The sequence below is a fragment of the Lygodium microphyllum genome, chromosome 6, assembly GCF_053477565.2.
Source record: "Lygodium microphyllum isolate KBCC chromosome 6, Lygodium_microphyllum_v1.1.10, whole genome shotgun sequence".
In the NCBI taxonomy this organism is placed as follows: Eukaryota; Viridiplantae; Streptophyta; class Polypodiopsida; order Schizaeales; family Lygodiaceae; genus Lygodium; species Lygodium microphyllum.
The window spans coordinates 66,925,004-66,950,733 of NC_141140.1; the positions used below are offsets into that span (position 1 = coordinate 66,925,004).

The 25,730-nt window shown below is 41.7% G+C and overlaps 1 protein-coding gene across 2 annotated transcripts in view; it reads right to left on the bottom strand.

Moving 5' to 3' along the window:
* Positions 1-25,730, bottom strand: part of LOC148034646 (BTB/POZ domain-containing protein) — a 132,152-nt gene that overhangs the window by 27,489 nt on the left and 78,933 nt on the right. For both annotated transcript variants that reach the window (XM_087679580.1, XM_087679581.1), the window contains exons 5-10: positions 2,576-2,655; positions 1,637-2,492; positions 844-1,544; positions 600-684; positions 469-520; positions 123-172 (exon numbers count right to left, since the gene is read on the bottom strand). In XM_087679580.1, coding sequence (XP_087535706.1) covers positions 123-172; positions 469-520; positions 600-684; positions 844-1,544; positions 1,637-2,492; positions 2,576-2,655 — 1,824 coding nt within the window. The remainder of the gene's footprint in view (positions 1-122; positions 173-468; positions 521-599; positions 685-843; positions 1,545-1,636; positions 2,493-2,575; positions 2,656-25,730) is intronic.

The following is a 25,730-nucleotide window of genomic DNA, read 5'->3' on the forward strand; positions in this document are numbered from 1 at the left end:
AACAATCCAATATGTGAACAGAAACAAAAAATTAACATGAAACATACAAGGTGCTTCATGCCATATGTGTGCCTTGAGACTTCCATATAACATTACAGGTTGATACAAACCAACATGCATACCTTGCGATGAGCATCCATATTTTCAGCCCGGCGGCGATGAAGAAACAAACCTGTTAAAAACACGGGTTGTAGCCTTCTGAATTTTCAAACACACTGAAGCAAAGAGCAATCATCACACGATATTTCTCCAACATCACTTATCATTTCATAAATCCTCTGGACTGACAAACATTTAGACCACCTGAACATTAAACCTAGAAGAAACACATACACATACTTTCGCTATCTGTATTACCAAGTTTCTAAGGCTTCACCCAAGGTCATCCAACAATCACCAAAGGTACATTTAAGTTATTGGACTCCCAATCATTTTCTTTTAAAGGCTATAATAGTCACATGGGCCTACCAAGGGTGCGACGACCTTGTGGATCTTCATCATGAAATGCTTGAACGCTGACCTGAAATAATTTGCAGAAACAGATATTAGCACAAGAGAAAACCCACATAAAAAAAGAACAGAAAACTCATGGGCCTGACCTTCCAAAGTGATCCTGCATAAAATGATTCAGATGAATGTTTAGATTGCCCATCAGCAAGCCGATGTACATTGTCAAACTCCACTCTGCACTCATACAATAAGAGAAAATCATGTGACCTGAGAATAATCAAGTGTAGTGATTAAGAGTAAACACAAAAGTCACCAACTTAAACATGCAGCATTCTGTAGCCTCTATAGACAAAACAGATAAAATGACTAAAGTTATTGGTCTTTTGAGCATACCCAAAACGAAACGGAGGGAAGGTTCTAAGAGGAGTCTCCAGGTCTAAAGCAATAGGATCATTTGTTTCCCATTCTTGGCCCCAAGCATGCTCTGCTTCTGCATTTTGAGATGCAAGACTTGCGTTTTCCAAAGTCCGGTTAGATTCTCCAACCACCCTACCGAAAATGTTTTGATCTTCTAAATTTCCAACTTGATTTGAGTGCATGGGAGCACTACCACTGCTGCCTTGGCTGAGACTAACTACTGCAGGTAAACCATCAGCTGAATGACCAGGCATCCCCATCCCAGTTAAATCCAGTCTTGCATCTGACTGGTCAGTTGCTGTACTCTGTTGAGCATGCCTGTTCCCAAACCCAGCAAAAGGAATCCTTGTGAACATAAAGCGCGATGATGACCATGTACCTCCAGGTGGTCCAAATGTTGTACCACGTCCAATGCCAGCCAGTCCATCAACAGAACCCCTAACATGAACCCTGCCCTGCACAGGTGCTACATTGTTGACTCCTGATTGAGTGTCATTATGAAACCCACTTGCTGCAACAACAATCGCATTCCTATCTTGGTCTTCCCTGTAAAAGTTTGGAGGCACCCTACAATGCGGATAGTTATATGGTGGTTTGCAACTGCATGAAGTCACAAAGAGGCTGCACGTCTTGCATGTATCAGCAGCAATGGTCAGGACATGTTGCTTGAGAAGTGTCTGCACAACAGGGCCTTGTTAGAGTAGCTATTACACTTTTGGCATGAAAAATGGATTTCCCTATATCAATGAGTAGGTTTTTAATCACACACCTGCAACCAAAGACCATCAGAAACGGCCTTACAAGGGAAACCTAGTTCCTCCAGCCTAGCTCTAACATGGAGCAACTCTTCAAAGGCCATGTGACAGTACAGGACACCACCACCTTCAAACACACTCAGAAAGGCATCCCAATCTTCAGTATTAACCCAGCCATTCTGATTAGGGTACACCTTCATCCGTCTCCTCCCTACTACTCTTCCACCCCAAGAAAGACCAGGGTAAGGTAACCCATCCCTCGACCAGTCAGTTGGGGAACTCCTGCCAGCAGGGGAAATCTGACTGGTAGAACAGTTTTGGCGTTGATCTCTAATGCTGTAACAGTTCATATGGGTTCCAAAGTAATCATTATCTTGCCCATCACGGCTCGAGCATGCCTCTCCACCTGAATTTGCTTCCATACTTCTGCGGATTTCTATAAGAGGTCTACAAATGTTTCCTATATCTACTTCAATTTGAGACTTATTGGGAGATCCTGGTTTTTCACTCCTGTAAACATACATAACTCCCGCTATCTGATGAGAATGAGATCCTTGATCCTTTCTCAATGAGGTATGTCGAGCACCATCATTGCAGAAGTCCACAACTGCATCTGCTAGCTCTAGCACAAGACCATGAGCAACTTGAATCCTTCCACAGTCTTCTCCACTCACTGATGGTGATGTTCTTTGCAGTAGGGCATTTGGTTTCATATTTTCGTCAGTAGAGCTTTCGGCTCCAGATTTTGACTGCAGTGAATAAGTTGGAGAACTTTCCCCTCCAATCAATGCTGCAACTGACTCAGATTGAGAATTCTCAATGTCATACAATGCACCTCTAGAGATCAACACACTCAGTGCTAACTCGAACCTGCAAAACCTCAAAAGGATCAGATCAAAATTGATAGGCACATTTCACCCAAGTCTGGCAGCAGATAATAGAATGTATCATACCTTTTTTCTTCACTTAGAACCCAAAGCTCATCTGAAGTTAACAAAGTGCGTAAGGTTTGAGTGGACAATTTTGGAAGAACCTACAAGATCATAAAGAGACAAAGAACATAAACACAAACAGTAAGTGTCTTTTCTACTTCATTAAAAGAGAATAAGATATAAAGAACCCATTTGCACAAGATGACAGACTTCTGAATATAATGCTTCACGGCATCATCAAAAGTTCAATAAGCAGCTGTACATGCTCTGAACATGAGGACCCAGACATTGATGTTTGGAACCTTCAGGCTCTTTACCCAGATTGAATTCTAATGATTCTAGTATGTACTTGGACAAGCATTTAGGCTAATCATATTGTTTTTCATTCCCACTGCATTGACAAGTATGAGTGATAGAATGGGGCTAGAATCTTTTTTTACTATTTTTATTTTATAATATATGGAGAGGCTGCAATACTGTGTTAAAGACTTAGAAACAGCATTCTTACTCCCCCTCCCCCAAAAAAGAGGTGGTGTGCGTGCAGCATGCAGACAAGAAAGGTGGATTATGGATAGCATGATTAACAACAGCAGTACATTTTTTCAACCAGTGGGCTCTGATATCTGTTAAATTCATCTGTGCAATCAATTTTACTATGGAACAGGCGAATTGGAGGTTCAGTTCAGTGTCATGTTGATCATTGTGTGACTACTAATCATTGGTTATATCTCTGCAGGACAATATCTCTATCCACCTGAAAAGAAAAGTGAAAATGACTAGGGCAGGACAGCCTATAAATAGGCAATAAAAAATACATAAAAATGGCCAGGTGAGACGGTTAAAAACTGGCCAATTGCTGCAAAAATCAGCTGCAAATATAAAATAATCATAAAAACTGCTGCATAAATCATCTGCCTGCCATGTGGCATCCTACACAGCCTGTGTGACCTGCCTAACTTCCAGAACTGTTGGAAATGACCTGGCAACTACATGGAACTGTCCAAACTGATCTAGGAAATGTGTAAATATGCCCGAGAGCACTAACTATACAACATTATACTGCCTATTCTCGTCAAAGCAACCGAATCTCTGACACCTCCTCTTAAATCCTAGAAGTGACATAAGGCTCAGGGATCTGCAGTGCTTGATGTGAGCTAGCCCAGCTGGACTGCAAGAGAGAAATAGAAATGATCAGATGCGAGCATTCAGTTTGTCCCAATGTGCCTGTACCTTCACTAACTCAGCTTTCTCATTAGCAAAAATCTTGGAGACATCAAGGGCTGTAGGATGGTCTATGGCTCAGCCATTGGCTCCAACAAATCATAGGACTCAAAGATAGCAAGCATCATTACCCGCCAGATGCAGTAATTCTCCCCATCGAGCTTCTAATCTTTAGGAAGAGCTGGTAACACGGGGACCCTACAATCCATAATAGCCTGAAACTCCACATCAAGCTCAGAAAACATTGTCACTTGAATAACCTGCACAAAAATGAGGGCAGCTCCCTCTAAATCCAAAAAACACAATCTGTCAAGGCTTCGTCCACCCACTTTGAACTTGTTTCAACCGTCAGAGACAATGAAAATGCAAAATCTGTACCAAAGTCTTTTCTCCTTCGTGAATAGCAAAAACCTGCGAAAAGCAACAATTTTGCTCCTTCCTTGTGCTTGCATGTTTGTCTCGTCCTTTTGTTGATGCGCAACCCTCCTGCTAACCCTCAAACATTGAAAACACGAACTTTTGTTGCGCTTCAATTCTACCCACATTCAATCAGCCCTTTAATGCAGCACATTTTGTAATGATCAAAAACCAATGATCCAATGCTGATCATAACTGATGCTACACCGAGCATTAAGTGATGCAAATGCATAGTTCTAGAGCCGCAAATAATAAACCATACCAAACATAGTGACTAGTACACTGAACATTGATCCCTTGGCAAACATACTATCAACTACAGTATAATGCATGCTGAATACATCCAAGATCCATTACATCTAGAACTATCCATCAGTGAGGAGCGGAGGTGCTAGCTCCCTCAAGAGCGTCAAGTAATACTCAAGACCCTTGCTCTACTGAGCCTAACTAAGCTCGACTCTAACAAGAAAGCATCAAGGTAAAGCTATAACAACTAAGGATGGTCTACTAAGTCATCCTCCTCCATCCATTGGTGAATAGTTTTGAAACCTCCCCAAATATCATTTGGAAACCCTACCCCTAATCTTTTGCTCTGTGTACCAATATCTCATCCAACTCCTCAACTTCATGCTGAATTTCAACAAATACATCCTCTAGCACATCACCATGAAAAGACCTCAGTAAGCTCACTTGACAAGCATTATGTATCTGCCAATGTGGAGGCAATTTTAACCTATAACATACATCACTGATCCTCTCCAACACAATTGGCCTATAGTATCTCATACTCAACTTTGGGTATAGTCTCTCTTTGCCCTTCATCTTTTCTAGCCTTGCCTTTTCAAAACACTGCAATACATAATCACCCTCTCCAAACTACAAAGCATGTCTATAACAATCAACTGCTCCCATCATAGTCCTTTGCCGAACCTATGGGAGTCGAATTGTCATAAATAGGCTACTACAAAAAGGGTGCACTAGCTGCATTTCCATGATAACCAACACTATCAGATGCATTTGCATGACCACCACTAGATCCTTGTGCTCCAACAACCCCAAGGGATACAAGTACATTTCCATATGGCCCACTTTGTGCTCCAGGCATCATGCTTGTACTGCCATACATGGGATTGTGCACTCCACCTAACATACTTGGATGCATTGGGTGTTGAAAACTATGCACTGGCTACTGCGTACCATACGGATTCGTGCCACACATTCCTGTATGCAATCCTTGACCAACCATCGCATGAAAAATGTGCAAGCACCAAAGAATCCTTATTGTCCATGTTTGCATTTGCATGAATATCCTGCTCTCCATATTCCCATGGATTGGCACTACCAAGTTGGCCGTGCATTTGCACTTGCTATCCCATGGGTACCAACCGTTTGTGCTCATTAGCAACTTTGGGCTCTTCCAATGGAGGCTTAGACATATACTTCTGGCTGTCTAGAAGCTCTAGAAGGTGTCTTCTTCTTTGCCTTTGTTGTCCTTCTTTGGCGCATTCAAGAATTGAGTAAACTAAGGATCCTTTGCCAATCCAACAAGAAGATTTGCTGCTATCCTCATCCAATCTTTGGATCTATCATCAGATTCTTCACCCTCTTGCTACTCATCAACATCTTGAGGCATGGAAGTCCTTGCAATTGGGTCACTTCCCACATTTTCAGCTTATTGTCCATGTTGAGACCCTTGTTCAAGATCATGCATTGCATTCATAGTTACATTTGTACATCGTACGGTATTGTCCATACAGTATGGTACGGTATGTATCTGTCTAGCATGCCTCCCCACATTCCACTTGTATGTTTCTAGGCCTGTCATCTTGCATGGCACTTTGGGAGGTGGAAAGCCTTGGATACTTCAGCCCACCTCCTTTTCCAACAATGCACTCCTCCCCCAGCCCCCTTGGATTCCATCCAACCGGCAACCTTGTTTGACTATTGACCCTTCTTTGACTATTTGATCCTTCTCTCATCTACAAATGGTGCTCCTCTCCTCCATGCTTCCACACAAATTCAACAAGCATTTGCCATTCTCATCTCCCTCTCTTGGATCTTGAATTGATTTGTGATTTGTGAAGCTCTAGCCCCTCACTCTCTCCTCTTTCCTGCACCCTATCAAGGCTCAAGACTCAAGTCTCTCCTATCCCCTCTCTCTTACTCTTGCTCTTTCAACTTTACCCCAAACCTCTCCCTCTCTTTCAACTTTCAAGAGTCAAGACTCCAGCATCTCACTCTCTCTCTCTCTCCCCCAAGCCTCTCCATCTGACATCAACACCATGACTCATGAGAAGAAAGAGGCCTTCAATTTACATACCATCCATGTGGAGAGGGACACAAAGATGTCCAATTCCCACCATTGGACGTGCAAGTATTGCGAGAAGCGCTATACAAGTGGTGCAATCCCGCTTCTCCAACATCTTTCCAAGATCGGGGGGCAAGTTGCTCCATGCAAGGAAATCCCTCAAAACATCACGAATAAGATTCTCGCCAAGATAAGAGGGGGATCTATAAGAGGAGAAGGAAGTGGCGTATCGGCACCAACTCCTATGCCTACTAATGAGGAAGCATCAAATGTGGGCATATCTTTGACCGATGTGGAAGAAACCTCTACCATTGGTGGTGGGAGGTCCACATCAACATGTGGCTCTAGTAAAAGACAAAGAGTGGAGGCTCAGTGACACCAAAGAGACAATCCTCTCACTCTCTCTCAAGCTCCAGATCATATGCATGGATTAGTTGCCTTTTTTAGAGCAAGGCAACGACTTGCGGACATTGAAATTGCACGCACATTGATTGAGTGCAATATTGCATTCAATGTCCTAAAGCAAGAGCAATGCAATAATATGGTAAAAGCCATTGTCAATGTGGGTCCATGTGAAGGATGGACTAGTGTCACATGGACATAAGGACGAAAAAGATTGATAAAGAGAATGAGAGGATTGATAGAGCCCTTGATCCTATTCGAGCCGCATGGATAAAAATTGATTGCTCCATTCTCACTGACGCATGGAGTGATCGTAAGAAACAGGGTATCATCAACCTACTCATCTCATGTCCACTCGGCACTTACTTTTTGCGAGCCACAGATACCAACAAGGGGGGGAGGAAAACGACGGGCGCATTCATCTACCGCCACATTCGGCAAGTTATCATTGAGATATACATTGCCTTTCAAATTTGTTTCACTTTCTTTCATTATGATTTATCCATAACTATCTATCTCCCTATTCTCTCTGATATCTATCTGGATTCTCTCTTCCCCCCAAACCTCTGTCTCTCTTGATTCTTGAATCTTGAAACTTGAAAGGCTCAACTCTCTCTCTCTCTCCCTAACCTCCAAGTATTGTTACTTGTAATTTATGGTTGTAGATGGGCCCATCGAATGTGATACAAGTTATTACTGACAATGCATCAAATTATCGACGCATGGGCCATTTGCTTGAGGGTGAGTTTTCCACGATTGTGTGGACTCCATGTGCAGGTCATTGTTTGGACTTGCTCATGGAGGACATTGGAAAGCTCATGTGGGTGAAGAAGGTGATCTGCAAAGCTACATCCGTTGTCACCTTCTTCACGGTAAAGGTAAAGGTACTTATGATGTATCATGAGCATAGTACACTCGAGTTTAAGAAGCCTTCTTTGACTTGTTTTGCTTGCATATGGTTGTTGCTCAAGTTATAGACAATGGTGTCCACTCTATGGAATGAGTGGGATGAGCATGAGATAGAGGCCAAAGCCATGCAACGCATGTGGCTTAATGTTGCTCGAGCACCTTTAAGCAGTGCAGTCCGGTGCTAGACAATGGTGTCCACTCTATAGAATGAGTGGGATGAGCATGAGATAGAGGAGACCAAAGCCATGTAGCGTGTGTGGCTTAATGGGCAAATTTATCAAAACAGTCCGTGCCGTTATCATTGTTGTAACTCCCTTTTATAGGGTGTTACATATAAGTGATTGCAAGGGGTCTACCATGGGCCTTCTCATTCACTTCTTTAAAGCAGCATTGGTGGAGCCACATGCTTGTATAGTGATCACAAAGACACAACGTGCATATATTCTAGAGACAGTAAAGAGGAGATGGACATGAATGCATAAACCCTACCGCATTGGTACATCTGGCCTACAAGTCGTAGGCAGTCATGGATGATAGAGAGATCCATTTGAACCAGCTTGCTTATTTGACTCGTGTGGTCCCTATGGATGACCACAATACAGAGCTAGAGGAGCTAGGATGCTATGGGGATCAGAGAGGGCATGTGGCTTTTGTTTCTCCCACTTGTTGAAGGAGAAAGTCTATTAAGAAGCCTTTATTTTGGTGGCAAAACTTTGGATATGCATTGGAGACCCTTCAGCCCTTAGCTGTGATGGTCCTTGCCCAGGATTGCTCAAGCATGCTTTCTACTCTCCTATCTCTCTCTCATTAAGGACACTTTGGGGTTAGGGGGAGCCAAGACCTATAAATTGGACTCAATGTCCTTTTATGCACATTCATTGTGTGATCACCACTCTTGGACTCTTGGCCCATTGGTTGACACATTCGTACAACCGGATGGGATGTGGTCATGACCTCGAGTGCTGCTAGCTCCTAGGCTCGAGGGTGAGCCCGTTTCGTTATACGACTAAGAGGTGAGTCTAATGTCCAATCCCTTTTATGTTGAGTTTATGCTTATGTTGTGTCTCATGTGCAAGTTGGATCCTAGGGGACATTTCAATATGCCCAACACCATGGGATTGACTATGATGAGACATTTGTACGCACGTCATGTATAACTACCATTCGCAATGTCATCGTTTTGGCTACTCATTAAAATTGGCTTGTGTCTCAATTGGATGTGAAGACTACTTTCTAAATGGTGATCTTCATAAGGATATTTATATCATGCAACCTCTTGGCTTTGTTCAAAAAGGATCAAAAATCAAAGTGTGTTGTTTGCATAAGGCCCTCTATGATTTAAAGTAGGCACCTAGGGCATGGTATGAAAAGATACATACAGAATCCAATCTTTCATACTCGCATTAAACACATTGAGTTGCATTATCATTATGTTAGAGAGAGGCTCCATGAAAGGGAGATTGGCTTGGTTTATGTCCCTATACAGGACAACTTGGCAAATGTATTTATGAAAGCTCTCTCTAGAGAAAAGTTTGAAGCCTTTTGCAAGGCTTTAGGCTTCGTACCATTTGGGGATTAATCTATCTATTCCCTGTATACATTCAGATCATTCACTAGAGGGGGATTTGTTACACTTATCGCATTCCTCTTAAGTTTTGTTGTGAATGCTCCCATATCCACGAGCACTTTTTACCTTTTAGCTGGAGAAGGGTTTTTTCCTTAAGTGAATACCCATCAATAGGTGTGGTACTTAATACCTTAGGAATTGTACTTTCATTCATTCTCACATAGTAGATGTGACATTCTAGCACTCTACTCTCTTGTTGTTTACTTGTTCATAGTGTGTGTATATGTGTGTGTGTGTGTGCGCACGCACGCCCATATCCATGCCCGCCGCGCATGCGTGCTACTTGATCCTAACCTAAGAGATAGGGAGCCCACTTTCGTGAAGGAGACTTTACAATCACAACATTGGAGGAAGGCTGTGGAGCAAGGGTTGGATGCAATTAAGTAGAATGGCACTTGGAATCTTGTACCTCAGCCCACTCATAGAAAGATGATTGGCATCAAATGGGTCTTTAAGACTAAGCACCATAGTGATGGCTCATTGCAAAGGAAGACCTATGTTGAGTAACCTCTTCGATTTTCCTCATCCAATAGACAAATATACAGGTTGAAGAAAGCCCTTTACGACCTCAAACAGGCTCCACATGCTTGGAACAAGATGATAGACTCGTTCCTTCAAGGAAAGTTAGGGTATCGGCATTTCTCTTCCAATCCCAAGTTCTATCTCTACACCTTAGCTAGAGGACACGATCTTGACATGTGACCATGCCCAAAAGATCAAGAAAACAGAGAAGACATTACACAAGGTGTTCGAGATGATGGATATAGGCCTTCTCCATTTCTTTTTAGGTCATGAGATTTGGCAAACTCGGAGGGGGATTTCCATCCCTCAACAATGGTATGCGCAGGACCGTTTTACTACATTTGAGATGTAGGGATACAAGGCTATTTCTACTCCTATGGATCCAAACTGGAAGGCTACAGCCCATACATATTCATTGACGGTGGATGCTACCCACTGCAAGTAGTTGATTGGATCATTGTTATCGCTCCTTAACACTCGGATAGATTTGTACTTACCTGTAGATTCGCTTGCAGGTTTCATGAGTGAATCCAAGGTGGTTCGTTCAAAGGCTACAATAAGGACTTTGCGAGTCCTAAAGAGAATCCTCCATTTTGGTATTCATTATCCAACAAGTACTAGCAATTCTGCTTTGGTTCTTTCAAGCCGGACAGATTGAGATTGGACCGGAGATGTTGACCAATGGAGGTCAATGACAAGATATTGCTTTGTTTTGGATGCAAGTGTTATCTTGTAAAGTAGCAAGAAGCAACCCATAGTTGTCATTTTTTCTACAAAGGTAAAGAAATGAGCAATATCTTCTACCACATGTGAGACAATATGGCTTTGGAGCTTACTAGGAGACATAGTTGTCATGTACGATACAGTACGGTACGACAAAATACGGTACTAAATGGTACCTTATGATTTTATAAGGTACGGTACGATATTAGTATGAAAAAAATTAAAATGATATTTTAAAAACCATAAATCATTAAATGATAGATCATAGAATACATGTTTAAAGTGGAAATAGCCATTTTATTACAGAATGAGATGAATACGTGAGGATGACCATCACGGTCGGATGGGCTGCGCAAAACATGCGATACAACTACAGTCTAGTATATCTGATACAAAAAAAGAGAGACCTATGAATCTATGATGAGATATCACTATCATCATCATCATCAAAACCATCTGAGTACTCTTCAAGAGAGTCTGAAGATGACTCCTCAGCATCGGATGATGAGACACGCTCATACTCATCTTCACTAATGAGGTTACCATCGTCATCAAATGATGGCTTCCTAGGTGGTGGCTGTGTAGGCAAGGGGGGATGTCATCATGAGGCACAGGATGTGAGCTACTAGAGCCCCGCCTTACATATGTCTGCAAGCCACTCAAACCACCCCTCCTCGATGATGGAGGGCGTCGAATGACCATGCCCCTCCTACCACCTACTCAAACTCCTCGCCCACGAGCACGTTGACTGTGAGTGTCATGAGTATATGCTGCTATAAGCTCTCTATAGAGCTCTACAAAAATCATCCTCCACCTCCTGATGTATACTCGGAAGAGTGTCGCCCGTCAACTTGAACGTATCAACATTCATCCACACAATGCAGTGATGCACGTAAGATTGTAAATGCTAAAGTCTAAATTGTAAAGTATAAACTTTAAAGTTCAAAGTTTAAAAGTTAAAACAACAAATTTTAAATGTTATAGTTAAGTGTTTAAACTTTACCCACTTCGGAATACTCATGCTCATCATAGCCCTCATCATGCGTAAGTTAGTGCGGCAATGGACTAGCCACTCTAACTATCATCTGCTAAGCCGATTGTGAATCTTTGCGTGAATGAGAGAATAGGCACTCCAATTTCTCTCACATGTACCCGAAGAGCAATCCTGAGCAAGAACCCTCATGGCTAAGGACTAAAGGGTCTCCAGTGCGTATGCAAAGTTTTGCTACCAAAATAAAGACTTCACAAGTGACTCTCTCCTTCGACAAGTGGGAGAAGCAAAAGCCACATACCCTCTCTGATCTACATAGCATCCTAGCTCCTTCAACACTGCATTGTGATCATCCGCAAGGACCACACGAGTCAAACAAGCAAGCTGGTCCAAACGGAACTCTCTATCATCCATAATTGCCGTTGACTTGTAGACCAGATATACCAATGCAGCAAAACCATGGATGGGCTTATGCATCCACGCCCATCTCCTCTCTGCTATCTCTAAAACATGTGCACGATATGTCTCTGTCATCATTGTACAAGCACATGCCTCCACCAATGCCGCTCTATAGAAGTGAACGACAAGGCCCATGGTGGACCCCTCGCAATCACTCATACGTAATACCCTATAAAAGGGAGTCATGACAATGACAACCGCACGGACTTTTTGCCAAAATTGCTCATTAAGGCATAAGCGCTGCATGGCTTTTGCCTCCTTTGTCTCATGCTCATCCCACTCATTCCATAGAGTGGACACCACTGTCTGACGCAAGGCAACGGACCCCATCTCATAAAGACGCTCCAGCAATAACCACAAGTAAGCAAAGCGAGTTGAAGAAGGCTTCTTCAACTCCAATGTGCTATGCGCACGATACATCGCATATACCTTTACCTTTACCGGTAAGAATGTGACAATGGATGTAGCTTTGCGGACAACCCTCTTCACCCACTTCAGCTTCCCAATGTCTTCCATGAGCAAGTCCAAACAATGACTTGCACATGGAGTCCACACAATCATAGGGAACTCGGCCTCAAGCAAATGGCCCATGCACCCACAATTCGATGCATTGTCGGTAACAACTTGCGCCACATTTGAGGGACCTACCTATAACCACAATTTACAAATTACAAGTATACTTATTACTAACACTACTTGGAAATTGGAGGTTAGAGAGAGAAAGGGTCTAGAGAGAGTTGAAACTTGAGCCTTTCAAGTTTCAACTTTCAACTTTCAAGATTCAAGAATGAAGAGAGATGGGGCCCGGGGATTGGGAGCCTTCCGGCCCAGAGGAAAAGAGAGAATCAAGATAGATCATAGATACTAGAGAGAAATTAATTATTAGAATAGGGAGATAGATAGTTATGCATAAATCAAATTTCAATTATGAATCATGATATTATCATAATGAAAGAAAGTGAAACAAATTTAAAAGGCAAATTGCAATGTATATCTCAATGATAGCTTGTCGAATATGGCGGTAGATGAATGCGCCCATCATTTTCATCCCCCTCTTGCCAGTATCTACGGCCCGTAAAAAGTAAGTGCCAAGTGGACACGAGACAAGAATGTTGATGATACCCTCTTTATTACGATCACTCCATTCGTCGGTGAGAATGGAGTAGACTACTGATTATTGGGTATGGAGCTCGCATGTGATGACCAATATGCTATGGCAGAGGGAACTCCATGGAGAGAGAGAGAGAGAGAGAGAGAGAGAGAAGGGGGGGCGGAGATAGAGAGAGAGAGAGAGACTCTTGCACATATACACAAACTAAAAGAAACAGATTAATAATGATAGTTGAGGTATGTGAGATGAAAGTATAAGTGATAGGGCCTAAATATATAGACTGAGGTATTCGCCTACACCCTTGACCTGTATTTAATGCTAAGTGATGTAAAAGGTGGTCATATCTAAACATGCACTCTTACACACTATAATGGGTGTTCACACACAAGGATCAATAAAGCTAACAAACCCCCCTTCTAGTCATAGATAATTGAACTTATGACACGAAACATACCAAAAAGGAAAAGGCAAGCTCTCACCTTGAAGAGGCAATGTCTAATTCCGTACAATGATTCTAGAAAGGAGATACATAAGAGAGATGAAACCTGAGGTAGCTCATAACATGGTCTACCAACAAGCTCAAGGACCCAATGTAAGAATGGTTCAAAGGTGCATGTGTATGGCTCAAAGGCCAATCAAAACCCAGCATGGCTCGCAAGCACTAGGCACATGACTAGAGGCCAAATATACAGGTATAGCTTTCAGAATCAGCTTAGAGGTCAAGCGCAAAGTGGTTAGAATCCTCCTTCAAACATAACTTCTTTGTGAATCGAAAGGAAAGCAAATAGAAAAAAATACAATGCATTTTGGATTAAAATCTAGGTAGAAAACCCCACACGATAATTTAATAACTGATGGAAGGGTCTCAATACATGCGTATATATGGCTAGTGTCTGATTCTGTTTACTAGTTTTATTTAAAATAACTTTTAAATATTTTTTTACTTTTTAACATTTTTGTTAAGACAAAAATCCTCCCTCAAAGTTGATGTTGAGGACATTGCAATCAATGTCGATCGCTTGCGACGGCATCGCCAAGCACTAGACTCTTGGCGAGTAATTGTTTGCTCAATGTCAAAGGCGAGTACTCGGATGGTCTTGATTGTATCGTTGAGAGCCTCGATTAGATATCAAAGAGCTCCAAGGTAAAAAGCCCCAAAATGTACTCGATAAATTTTCAAGAAATTTTAGTAGAAATTGAAAACTCCAAAATTTCTTTGTTCGAAACAATAGACCATGTGAATTGTCCATAAATAAAACTATAACCATTTATTAGCCCAAGCGTGGAGTAATTATGCGATTAATTTAATAAAAAATGAATGAGAATGAAAGAATTAATTGATGCACAACAATATTCGATAACGAATGAGAAGTAATGAATCAATGTGTGTGTGTGTGTGTGTGTGTGTGAGAGAGAGAGAGAGAGTACAATGCTCTAGGCAATCACACTGAATAATGCCACACTTGTGTAAAATGAGGCAAAGTCTCTTTAAATAATAAAATATGAAACCCCAACGGCTTAAGCGTCATTAAAAAACCCTAAAATAATTCCTAACCCTAGTGTCACTTAGAACACTAAGTGAGCAATAACTGTGTTTAATGACAATTTAAATGCCTAGGGAGCCCGGATCATGGATCAACGGGCATCAACGCATAGCCCACAAGATGGGCTAGAAATCCCCATTCCCCCCCCCCCCTCAATGAAATGGACGGACTGATCTAGGAAAAATAGTAAAATCCTAGAAAATAAAAGAAAATATAAGATCATGGTTACATAAGTTCATCCGAGTGGAATATAGCAACCTATGACATTACAAAGTAAAACAACTCATGAAACAAATGGAATCAAGTTCAAGGCTTGCACAAAAGCCTGGAACTTTGGTTGAAAAAGAGCCTTCGTGAAAAGATCTGCCAAGTTGTCTTCAGTGGGTATATAAGACAACTCTATTTCTCCAACTGGCATCCGCTCACAAGCATAAAGATAATGAACTTCTATATGCTTTGTGCAGGCATGGAACACTGGGTTCCGTGCAATGGCCAAAGCACTCTAGCTTTCGGAGCCATCTAGTGCACATGAAGATTTGCAAGTAACTTGCAGAGCCAAACACACTTCACTATGGCTAAGGACGCTGCTCTATACTCAACTTCACAAATAGAAGTAGCAACCATAGTTTGTTTCTTGCTGAACCAGGAAACAAGAGATGTGCCAAAGAAGAAGCAATTGCCATTATGAGAGATGCGAGAATCTGAATATCCAGCCCAATCACTATGAGAATATCCATACAAAGAGAGTGAAGAATCAGCCTTGTAGAAAAGACCAAGATCGTGGGTGCCTCTAAGATACCAAAAGACACGCTTCACTGTCTGCCGATGAAGTACTAAAGGGTTGTGCATCTACTCAACTAGGACATAGCAAACTGAAGATCAGACGTCGTGTGACATAGCTAATTTAAGCATCCAACAACATGTTCATATAAAGTAGTATCAAAGGATCCGATACCATCATCAAAAGTGAATCTAAAACTAGGCTCCAAGGGTGTAGACATGCGTTTACAACCCTCAAACTGAAAACGCTGAAGAAGCTGTCCAATATACTTGGATTGTGTCATAATATACCCCCCTCAATGGTGTCAAATTGGATACCCAAATAATAGTGAAGTAGACCAAGATCGGTCATGACAGATGTTTGCTATAAACCAAACTTCAATGCTGCAATTTGACTAGCATTGGTCCCAATGACAAACATATTATCAACATAAAGCACAAGAATAATAAAATTAGATCATCTTGCTTAACCATACAAAGCCTTCTTAAGACAACAGACTTTGTGCTCAAAGCCTTTAGCTGCAAATCTTGGAGGCTGAGAAACATATACCTCTTCAGTGAGATATCCATAGAGAAATGCCGTCTTTCTTGAGCTAACTATGCATTAGCTTCACTTAAACAGCCCCAAAACATGCTTAATTAAGAAAGAAACCTTCTTTATTTAAAAAGAAATGTGTTCCTAGAGAGTGCATGTATCCCATAATCACAAACCCACTTGGGACGGCCCAAACTTTCTATAAATAGGTATGCTGCCCTCCATTCAGCCTTAATCTCGGTTTTGCAGATTTCAAGTATTTCAACTTGCTTTCCATAATCTGGAAGTGGAGAACATCACGGTCCAAGCTGGCCATTGTTGTCTACAACAATCTAACGCATATTTCCAACCTACCACACACTATTCAAAGCTAAATTCAGCATGCTAGAGCTGTTGCTGGTGGTTTTTCTTGCGTTTTTACTCTTTCTCTCTCCTGCAACCTACATTTACTATTCTCTCTCCTCACCTGCGTTTTTTAGCCTTTCTCTCTCTTGCACTTTCATCTACATCAGATTCAGCCTTGCTTGATTGTGTTTGCTGATGTTCGACATCCAAAGACTTTCTTGCTACAATTTGGGATCCGTTCGGAGCAAGGCACACTCTCTAGCTCATTACCCCTGCCCTGATCCTTGAGATACAAGAGTTCGAGATAAAGTATTCATTTACTACATAGTGTGTTTGCTACATGAGCATTATATATTCAATAATCATACCCCTTCATTCATTCTCTGTGTTCATTGTCTCTGAGTTACCCTAACCTTAACACTATTCTTCTATCAGTCTGTGCTTTGTCGTACGATATTATTTGTGTTTCTCTGTTAGGGTATTTCTTCACAATCTTAATGTCCAACTTATGCACCTCCCAATAAAGGTAGGTAGCAAGGGCAATAATACTCCTAACGATAGTAATATGAGAGGTAGGGGGCAAAAGTCTCCTCAAAGTCGATTCCTTGTTGTTGGACATAGCCCTTGGCAACAAGGCAAGCTTTGTACCTGTCAATAGAACCATCTACCTGTCTTTTAAATTTATAAACCCATTTGGTACCTATGGCACGCTTGCTGTGAGACAAGTCACATAGTGTAGTGACGGGTTAGGCACGAAGATCGAGACAGTCAATCGTTACGTGCAGCAAGAGACAGAGAGAAAGTGGGTGAGAGCAAAGCAAAGAGTGTGCACGTTTTCAGGTACAATCACAAGTGTGTATCTCTAGGTTTTAAGATAGATATATATGTGTAAGTACAAGTGCTAAGGGTGTGTTCACACCCGAGCACATTTAAAGGCACGAGGGCCTTTATTCCCAACAACCTCCCACCTAAAGGCAACGTGCCTTAAGAGGAGAAAAGAATCAGCTAAGTCTAGGTCTGTACAAAGCTGAAATACGTATATCTATCCAACTCCAATCATCTCGGCAATGAGCAAACTGCTGAAAGACCCTTCATGAGAAGGACTGCAAGATTATCATCTGTATGCACTTTGACAAGCTCAATGCTCTTGTTGTCAAGTACATCTCCAATCAAGTGGTACTTCACTTGTATATGCTTTGTCTTTGTATGAAAGACAGGATTCCGTGATAGCATGATAGCACTCTGACTATCACAATGGAGAACAGGTAACTCTGTGATCCCAAGCTCTCCCACTAGACGTGAAAGCCATAAAGATTCCTTGTATGCTTCAGTGGCAGCCACATACTCTGCCTTTGTAGTAGACAATGCAATACACTTTTATAGCCTCGAAATCCAAGAGACTGCTCCTCCTGTGAAAGTAAACGCATACCCAAAAGTAGACTTTTGCAATCCGCATAACAAATATAGTTTGCATCCGTAAAGCCAACAACAGATGCCTTCTACTTCCCAAAGCAGATGCACAACACCTTTCTGCCTTTGAGGTATCTCATAATACCTTTCACTGCATCCCAATGCTTCTTGCCAAGGGTTGCCATGTATCTACTAACCACTTCCACTGGCAAGGCAACGTCAGAACGTGTAGCAACTACACCATACATCAAACTGCCAACAACTGAAGCATATGGTATCTTGGCCATTTCAGCCTTCTCATCATCACATGTAGGGCTATCCTCTGCACTGAGTTTCCCATAAGGAGGCAATGGAACCCCAATTGTTTTCCCCCCCTCCATACTGAAACGCTACAAAACCTTGGAAATATACTCCTGCTGAGATAGATAGAGTAATCCTTTCAACCTATCTCTGACTATTCGCATGCCAAGAATGTGATTTGCATCACCAAGATCCTTCATGTCAAAGCTGCCATGAAGACTTTGCTTCAGTGAGTCGAAGACATGAGTATCCATGCCAACAATCAGCATGTCATCGACATACAAGACCAAGATAATCAGGATGCCATCTGCTGCCTTCTTGGTGTACAAGCAATGATCCACTTGACTTCTATGGAAACCTTAAGACTGCATAAATGTATCAAACTTATGATACAATTCTCCGGGTGCTTGTTTCAACCCATACAAACTCCTTTTGAGTTTAGATACCATCTTTTCTTTCCCTTTTTCCACAAACCCTTCAAGCTACTGCATATATATGTCTTCATGCAAATCACCATGTAAAAATACAGTCTTTACATCCATCTGTATGAATTCCATATCTTCACCTGCAACCAAGGCCAAAATGGTTCTCTATGTAGTCATCTTGACTACAGGAGAGAAAATCTCATCAAAGTCAATTCCATACTCCTACTTGTATCCCTTTACAACCAATCTTGCTTTGTATTTTGGTGAGGAACCAGAAGTGACCTTCAACTTGTAAATCCATTTGCATGGAAGTGTTTTCAGCCCTTTAGGAAACTGCACCAAGTCCCAAGTGCCATTTTTCTCAAGAGATTCCAACTCTCACAACATGGCTTTATACCATTTCTTGTTGTCCTGTCTGACCATTGCTTCCTTGAAGCAAAGACGGTTCACCACAGTCGGTCAAAATGACATAATCAGCCACATTGTTTGCACTATGAACAAATATGTCAGGTTGTCTAGTAGCCCTAGACGATCTCCTAACCCAATGGTCATTGTTTGTTGGCTGTTCCTACAAATTTCCATTTTCAACATGCTATCTTGGCATTTCAGCCTGCAAATCAACATTAAGAGCTTGTTGTCCTAGCTGTTCCTGCACATGTAGTGACTCATTATCATGGGCAATAGCTGGCTGATCATTTCCAGCATCATTTTCTGCATTTACAGTTTCATTTACAGCAAGTATTTGCTGTTGTACATCGCACACATTTTGCTGTCCAAAAGGTATTTCTTCCCGGAATACAACCCTAGACCTCCTCAATCTTTTCGGGTTGTTTATGCATGTGATCTTCCTGGAATATAACATCATTGTTGCGTACTACTTTCCTTTTCTCGGGGTCCCACAATTTATACCCCATTTCACCTTGTCACCATATCCTTGGAAAATGCATTTACAAGACTTTCGCTCAAGTTTGTTGCGTTTTTCTTTACAAATGTGCACAAAAGCCTTGCAACCAAACACTTTCAGGTGAGCATATGAAGGTGGCTTGCCCCCCCCCCCCACCCCAAAGACCTGTTTCGTGACCCATTAATTAAGTAAACGGCTGTCATAATAGCCTCTAGCCAAAAACCATGGGATAATGCAGTATGAGACAACATCGTACGGACCTTATCTTGTATGGTCCGATTCATAGGCTCTGCAACTCCATTTTGGGATAGATTATGAGGGGCAATGAGCTCCCTCTTTATCCCTTTGCTGTCACAAAATGCCTAAAAGGCCTTGGACACATATTCCCTACCATTGTCAGAGCAAAGAGACTTAAGTGCCTTATCAGTCTGCTTTTCAGCCAAGGCCAAGAATTTTTTAAACTTATCAAGCACTTCATCCTTGCTACAAATAGGATAAAAAACCCATACCTTCCTTGTAGTATCATCAACAAAGGTGACAAAATATTTCTTTCTCCCTAAAGATAATCCTGGCATCTGACATACATCTGAATGTACTAACTCTAGAGGAGAAGATTGCAAAGAAAGAGACTTTTTATGAGACGTCTATGCATGTTTGCCATAAATACAATTATCACAGTGCTCAAAGTCAGCATAACAAAAACAAGGCAAGTAAACCAAACGAGAAAGCATTTTCATTCATGTTTGACTCATGTGTCCCAACCGGCCATGCCACAAAGAAACACTTGGCTGCTCAGTCACGACAACAACATGGTCACGCACACTAGATACATCAAGTGAATACAAAGTATCACTTATGCAACCTTTGAAAATCACTCTTGATCCCTTATAGATCTTTCATTTTCTATCACCAAAGGTGGTATGAAAACCATCATCATCTAGCTATCCTCTGCTAATCAAGCTCTTCTTGAGCTGAGGTACATGCCGTACATGCTGAAGTGTAAAGACAGAGCCATGTTGAAACTGTAATTGCACACTGTCAATACCTGCAATCTCACATGCATAGTTACCCCCAAGATGGACAACACCATGTCGACCCCTTGTATAGGTAGAGAACCACTCACGATGAGGGGTGACATGAAAGGAAGCACCTGGATCGAGAATCGAGGTACGCATGTCATTATCTGTATCTGCAAGTAAAGCATGTGCACCAAAGTGTGAAGAGACAAAGAGCACATCACTCCCACTATCACTGTCATGAGTAACTACATTCACCTCTTCAATTTTGGCACTGCTCTTCTTAGGCTAACTGTCTTTATTCTCTTCCTTGCTATCATCTGTCTTCTTTCCCTTTCCTTTCTCTTTCTTCCATTTGTAGCAGTCACGTTTAAAGTGATCCTTCTTGCCACAATGATGGCACTGCGTCCCTTGCTACCATACTTGCCTTTCTGCTGATTTGCCCCTAGTATGCAAAGCACTCGAAGACTTACTAGATGCATTGTTCTGCCGATTCATTTCTTCCATGAGTAGAGCACTCTCTATATCAACATACAAAAGGATCACATTAGAATTGCTCATAGCAGTCCTGAATGTATCCCAACTCTCTGGTAGAGTGCAAAGCAAGAAAGTAGCCTTAAATTTCTCATTAATCATCAACTTCAAGGTAACCAACTGGCTGAAAATGGAGTTAAACCCACTCAAGTGAGTAGACATTGTTGTACCCTCTTTCATACGCAAATCCATAAGCTTTTTCAGCCAATACACTTTGCTTGCAACACTCTTCTATGCATACAATTCTTCCAGTCGAGTCCATATAGCATGTGCAAAATCCAAACCTTCAATGTTAAACAGCAAGGCATTAGAAATCAATAGCTCGATGGTTGAGCATGCAAGCTCATTTAACTCATCCCAATCGTCCTGTTCCATATCTGTGGGCTTTGCCCCTTATGTTTTGATCAGCTTTGCCTACTTCTTTTGCAACAGGATACTGTAGCACTGCTTTTGCCAAGCAATTTTTGAGACAAATGGTCTTGCTCTGCATCACAATCCCCAATTCTAGGAAAAGCCCCAAATTTTCGGGCCAAAATATGCACAAATCTGAATTCTATGCTTATGCGCACGAACCCTCCTCAGGCCAAGGAAAAATTCAGGAAGAATTTTGAAGAAAAAAAACGAAATTTGTGACCCCGTTGACCTGCCAATCACATTAGTGATCTGGAGCCCCGTCAGCTGCCCGTCAGACTTGCGTCACGTGGAAAACCCGCGTCGACTGTCCCAATAACTGATTTTGCTGGCGTCGCTTTGTCACGGCTAACCTTTACAGCGTATGCCGTAAGCTCGCCTACCCATCGACTTAGCCTTTGTCAATCCTGTCGTCTCCTCCTCAACTCGCCCTAACTGTCACACGCCATGAACGTTGGTTCCTTAGTCTCGTCATTGCCCGCAGGTCTTCAGCGTGGTGCTGGTTCCCTAGTCGCTAGACCCCGCTGCCCAGTCGCCACACTGGTCACCCTTTGTACACATGGTCTTGTGCCTCAGCACGACACACAAGTCGTCAAGAACTCCAGTTGTCTGTTGGTCTTGTCAGATCTTGGGAAGCACACAGAACCTGATGGCTCTAATATCATTTTGTAGTGATGAGTTAGGCACGAAGATCGAGACAGTCAATCGTTACGCGCAACCAAAGACAGAGAAAGAGTGGGTGAGACCAAAGCAGAGAGTGTGCACGTTTTTAGGTACAATGACGAGTGTGTACCTCTAGGTTTTTAGATAGATATATATGTGTAAGTACAAGTGCTAAGGGTGTGTTCACACTCGAGCACATTTAAAGGCATAAGGGCCTTTATTCCTAACACATAGCTCCTAAGCGTCATTCTGATGGATGGAATCAATCTCTGCCTTCATTGCTTCCACCCAAGGATCATCTGAAAAAGCATCTTTATAACATAGAGGTTCTTCATTGCATATTGTAGCCACCAATGCACGTGCAAGAAGATTACCTTGATCTTTGCAAGCAAAGGCTCGTGTGCAGGCAGCCAAAGGAAGAGGCTTTTTGCTGTCTCGAAAAGTATCTAACAGCCAACAAGGGACTCTTTTAGGCTGCTGAATTTCAGCCCTTGTATGCTCCAATTGATCTAGAATAGGGGGCTGCTCTTCAAACAAGGTATTATGATGTTGTTGTGGCTGTAAATCAGGCTGAATAGACTACTATAATGTATCTATAGATGGTGGAAATGAAGGTTGAGAAGAAGGATCAGCCATGGAACCATTACAGAAAAGCGGTACTAGGCTGTCAAAGATGTTTGAAGAATCAATAGTAGGCTGTGTTTGTCGATCCAGCAAGGGGTGAGAAGCATTTTCAGCAAAGATAACATCTCTGTTGACAATAACCTTGCTTGTAGAGAGTTGATAAAGACGGTACCCTTTACTTTTAGGACTATATCCAATAAATATGCGCGAATAGCCTTATCATCCGGCTTATGCCTTTTCTAAGAACGCACGTGAGCATACACCAATGATCTAAAAGTTCTCATATGAGAGATAGAAGGCTTGGAACCAGTCCATGCCTCATAAGGAGTGATGATGTGTAAAGCTCTTGTGGGACACGTATTCAAAACATAAGTGGCACGTAGAATAGCGTCGAACCAAAAGGAATTAGGTAAATTCTTACTCTTGAACCTGCATCTTGCCATCTCCATGAATGACCTATTCTTCCACTCCACTACTCCATTTTGTTGTGGGGAGTAAGGAATAGTGCATTGATAATGAATTCCTCGAGATACAAGATATTCTGAAAACTGTTTGGAAAGAAATTCACCCTCCCCCTCACCCAGTCAGTGCAAAGGGTTCATATATGAAAGTCACTTTGGTTTTCCACCATAGCAATAAAAGCCTTGAAGCAAGAGAAGACTTCAGCCATATACCCAACTAAATCAAGATTTGTCATCTATGAAGGTGACAAAATATAAAAATCCACCAATGGATTTGGTGTACATAGGACCATAAACATCACTATGAAGGAGATACAAAATAGATGGAGAATGAACATGAGAATCCTTAGGAAAGGAGAATCGATGCATCTTACCAACTAAATGATCTTCGCAAATGTGATTTGATGGCAAGTGAATTTCTGGAATATCTTAAACATATCCTCTAACTCGAGCTTCATCAATGCTTGATAGTGTATGTGACCAAGCCTATGATGCCATAAATGTGTATCATGAAACGATTCCTTTGTTAATAAGGCATTGTCAATAGGATTTTCAGCAATTTGCTGATCATAAGTATCAAGACGATGGAAACCTTTAGTGAGGGTGCATGTCAAGACAATGGAAGAAGAAATATGATCATCATATACCACACATCGGGGGCCATCAGAAATGACGTGAAACCCGGAAGTGGCAATGGCTGATGTAGAGATAAGATTCTTCTTGATGTTGGGCACATAAAGAACATCATGAAATGTCAAAGGAGTGCCCAAGACAAGGACAACTTGCACATGTCCAATGCCTTTAAATACGTAAGACACATTCTTAGCACACATAACTATACCCCCCTTAGGTACATCAGAGAGATCAAAGTATAAGAGCAAGCAAGAACGGACTTCTTCTTCTTCTTCTCCGATGCAATGCGCTTACGACATTCAATGATGTCGGCCCTGACTTCCGACAATAATTACACCACTTAGCTTTGTTGACTAGACCCTTGGAAGGATTGGAAGAGGATGGACCAACATGAATGGGTGTCTTCAATGTAGAAGGGGTGGAGAAAGAAGGATAACCAGCATGACAATTTGCTGGTTTTTTTACCAACAACCTTGTTTTTTAGCTTGGGTTTGATTTTTCCACGATGATGGGTGGAAAAGGCCTATTCGATTGCCATGGTAGCATTACAGTTGAGACGGCTTTGCTCTTGATACAACAAAAGAGACACAAGTTGGTCGAAGCTATAGGTAACTTGGTTGCCCACAGTTACCAACCGCAACGTGGTAGCAAAACCTTGACATGACTCCGGCAAACACTTCAAAGTGATGGAAACAAGCCGGTTATCAAGAAGTTCTTCATCAATATTTAATAATTGCTCGATGAGATCTTCGATGCCAGTGAGATAGGCATCCATACTACCTTCTTCTTACATGAGAACATCTTCCAGTTGGTTCCGTAGGCAAGAAAGGCGCACTTCATTGCACACTTGATATAATGATGCAAGCTTATTCCATGCTTCCTTGGATGACTTTCATAATCAGATGTGTGGAATAATGGCTCTCTTCATGGATGAAGCGATTAGAGCATGCACTTGGGCGTCATGACCATCCCATCCAATGTAAGCTTCAATGACAAGTCTTGTCGAAGAAGAAGATGATTCAGTATCATGAGAGCCACCTCGCAATGTGGAAGCGGGAGGTGGTGCTAGTGCTGGAGAGGCTAGCCTTTGCTCGGTGCCGTTGGCAATATGCCATAGATTCTTTGCGACAAGAATATATCGCATCATGTAAGTCCACATTGGGTAATTGGTGCCGTCAAGCTTGTCATCAAAGGCAAGCATGCCCAACAAATCATTATTATTACTAGCCATGAGTAATGATCGGCAATGAAATAATATTTTCTAAGTGAAGAGAGAGAAAATAGATATCCAATTAATAATAAGTCACCGACTAGAGAATTACTGTCTACCTCAATGAAGTTTAATAATGAATAATATGGAGAATAATAATTTCATTTGTCGTTATTCTGCTGAAGAGAAAAAAATATACAAAAAATAATTATATTCAAAAATAAATATTACCCGATCAAGGCAGTGTCATGCCGCTACATGCACACCATGCGAAAAACTCTAGAGTGCGGCTTTCTTATTGATCTAGAGAGCCAATGCCATTTTAGACATTAGTGTTAGTAACCATAGTCCACAATATTAGATTTTTTGACAAGTTTAGCCAATTTTTGATATTTTAGATATTATCTCTTGTAAAAATCCAAGAACTGTAGACAACTTCTAGACTAGGATGACATATAAAAGAAAGCAGGTAGCTTTCAACCATTTTTGAGAGGATTTTATGTAAAAAGAGGGATTGGCTAAATCGTATAACGCATGATTGCTATTTTCAGGCAGTGAACAGCACTTCAAAGTGGAAGATGGAGTGATCTGGCAGGATTCTGGCCAGGTTTATGGGTAATTTATCCCCCTTTCAAAGCCAATGGAAACATCGGATTGGCGATCTAAGCAACATAGAGGAATGTATTATTTT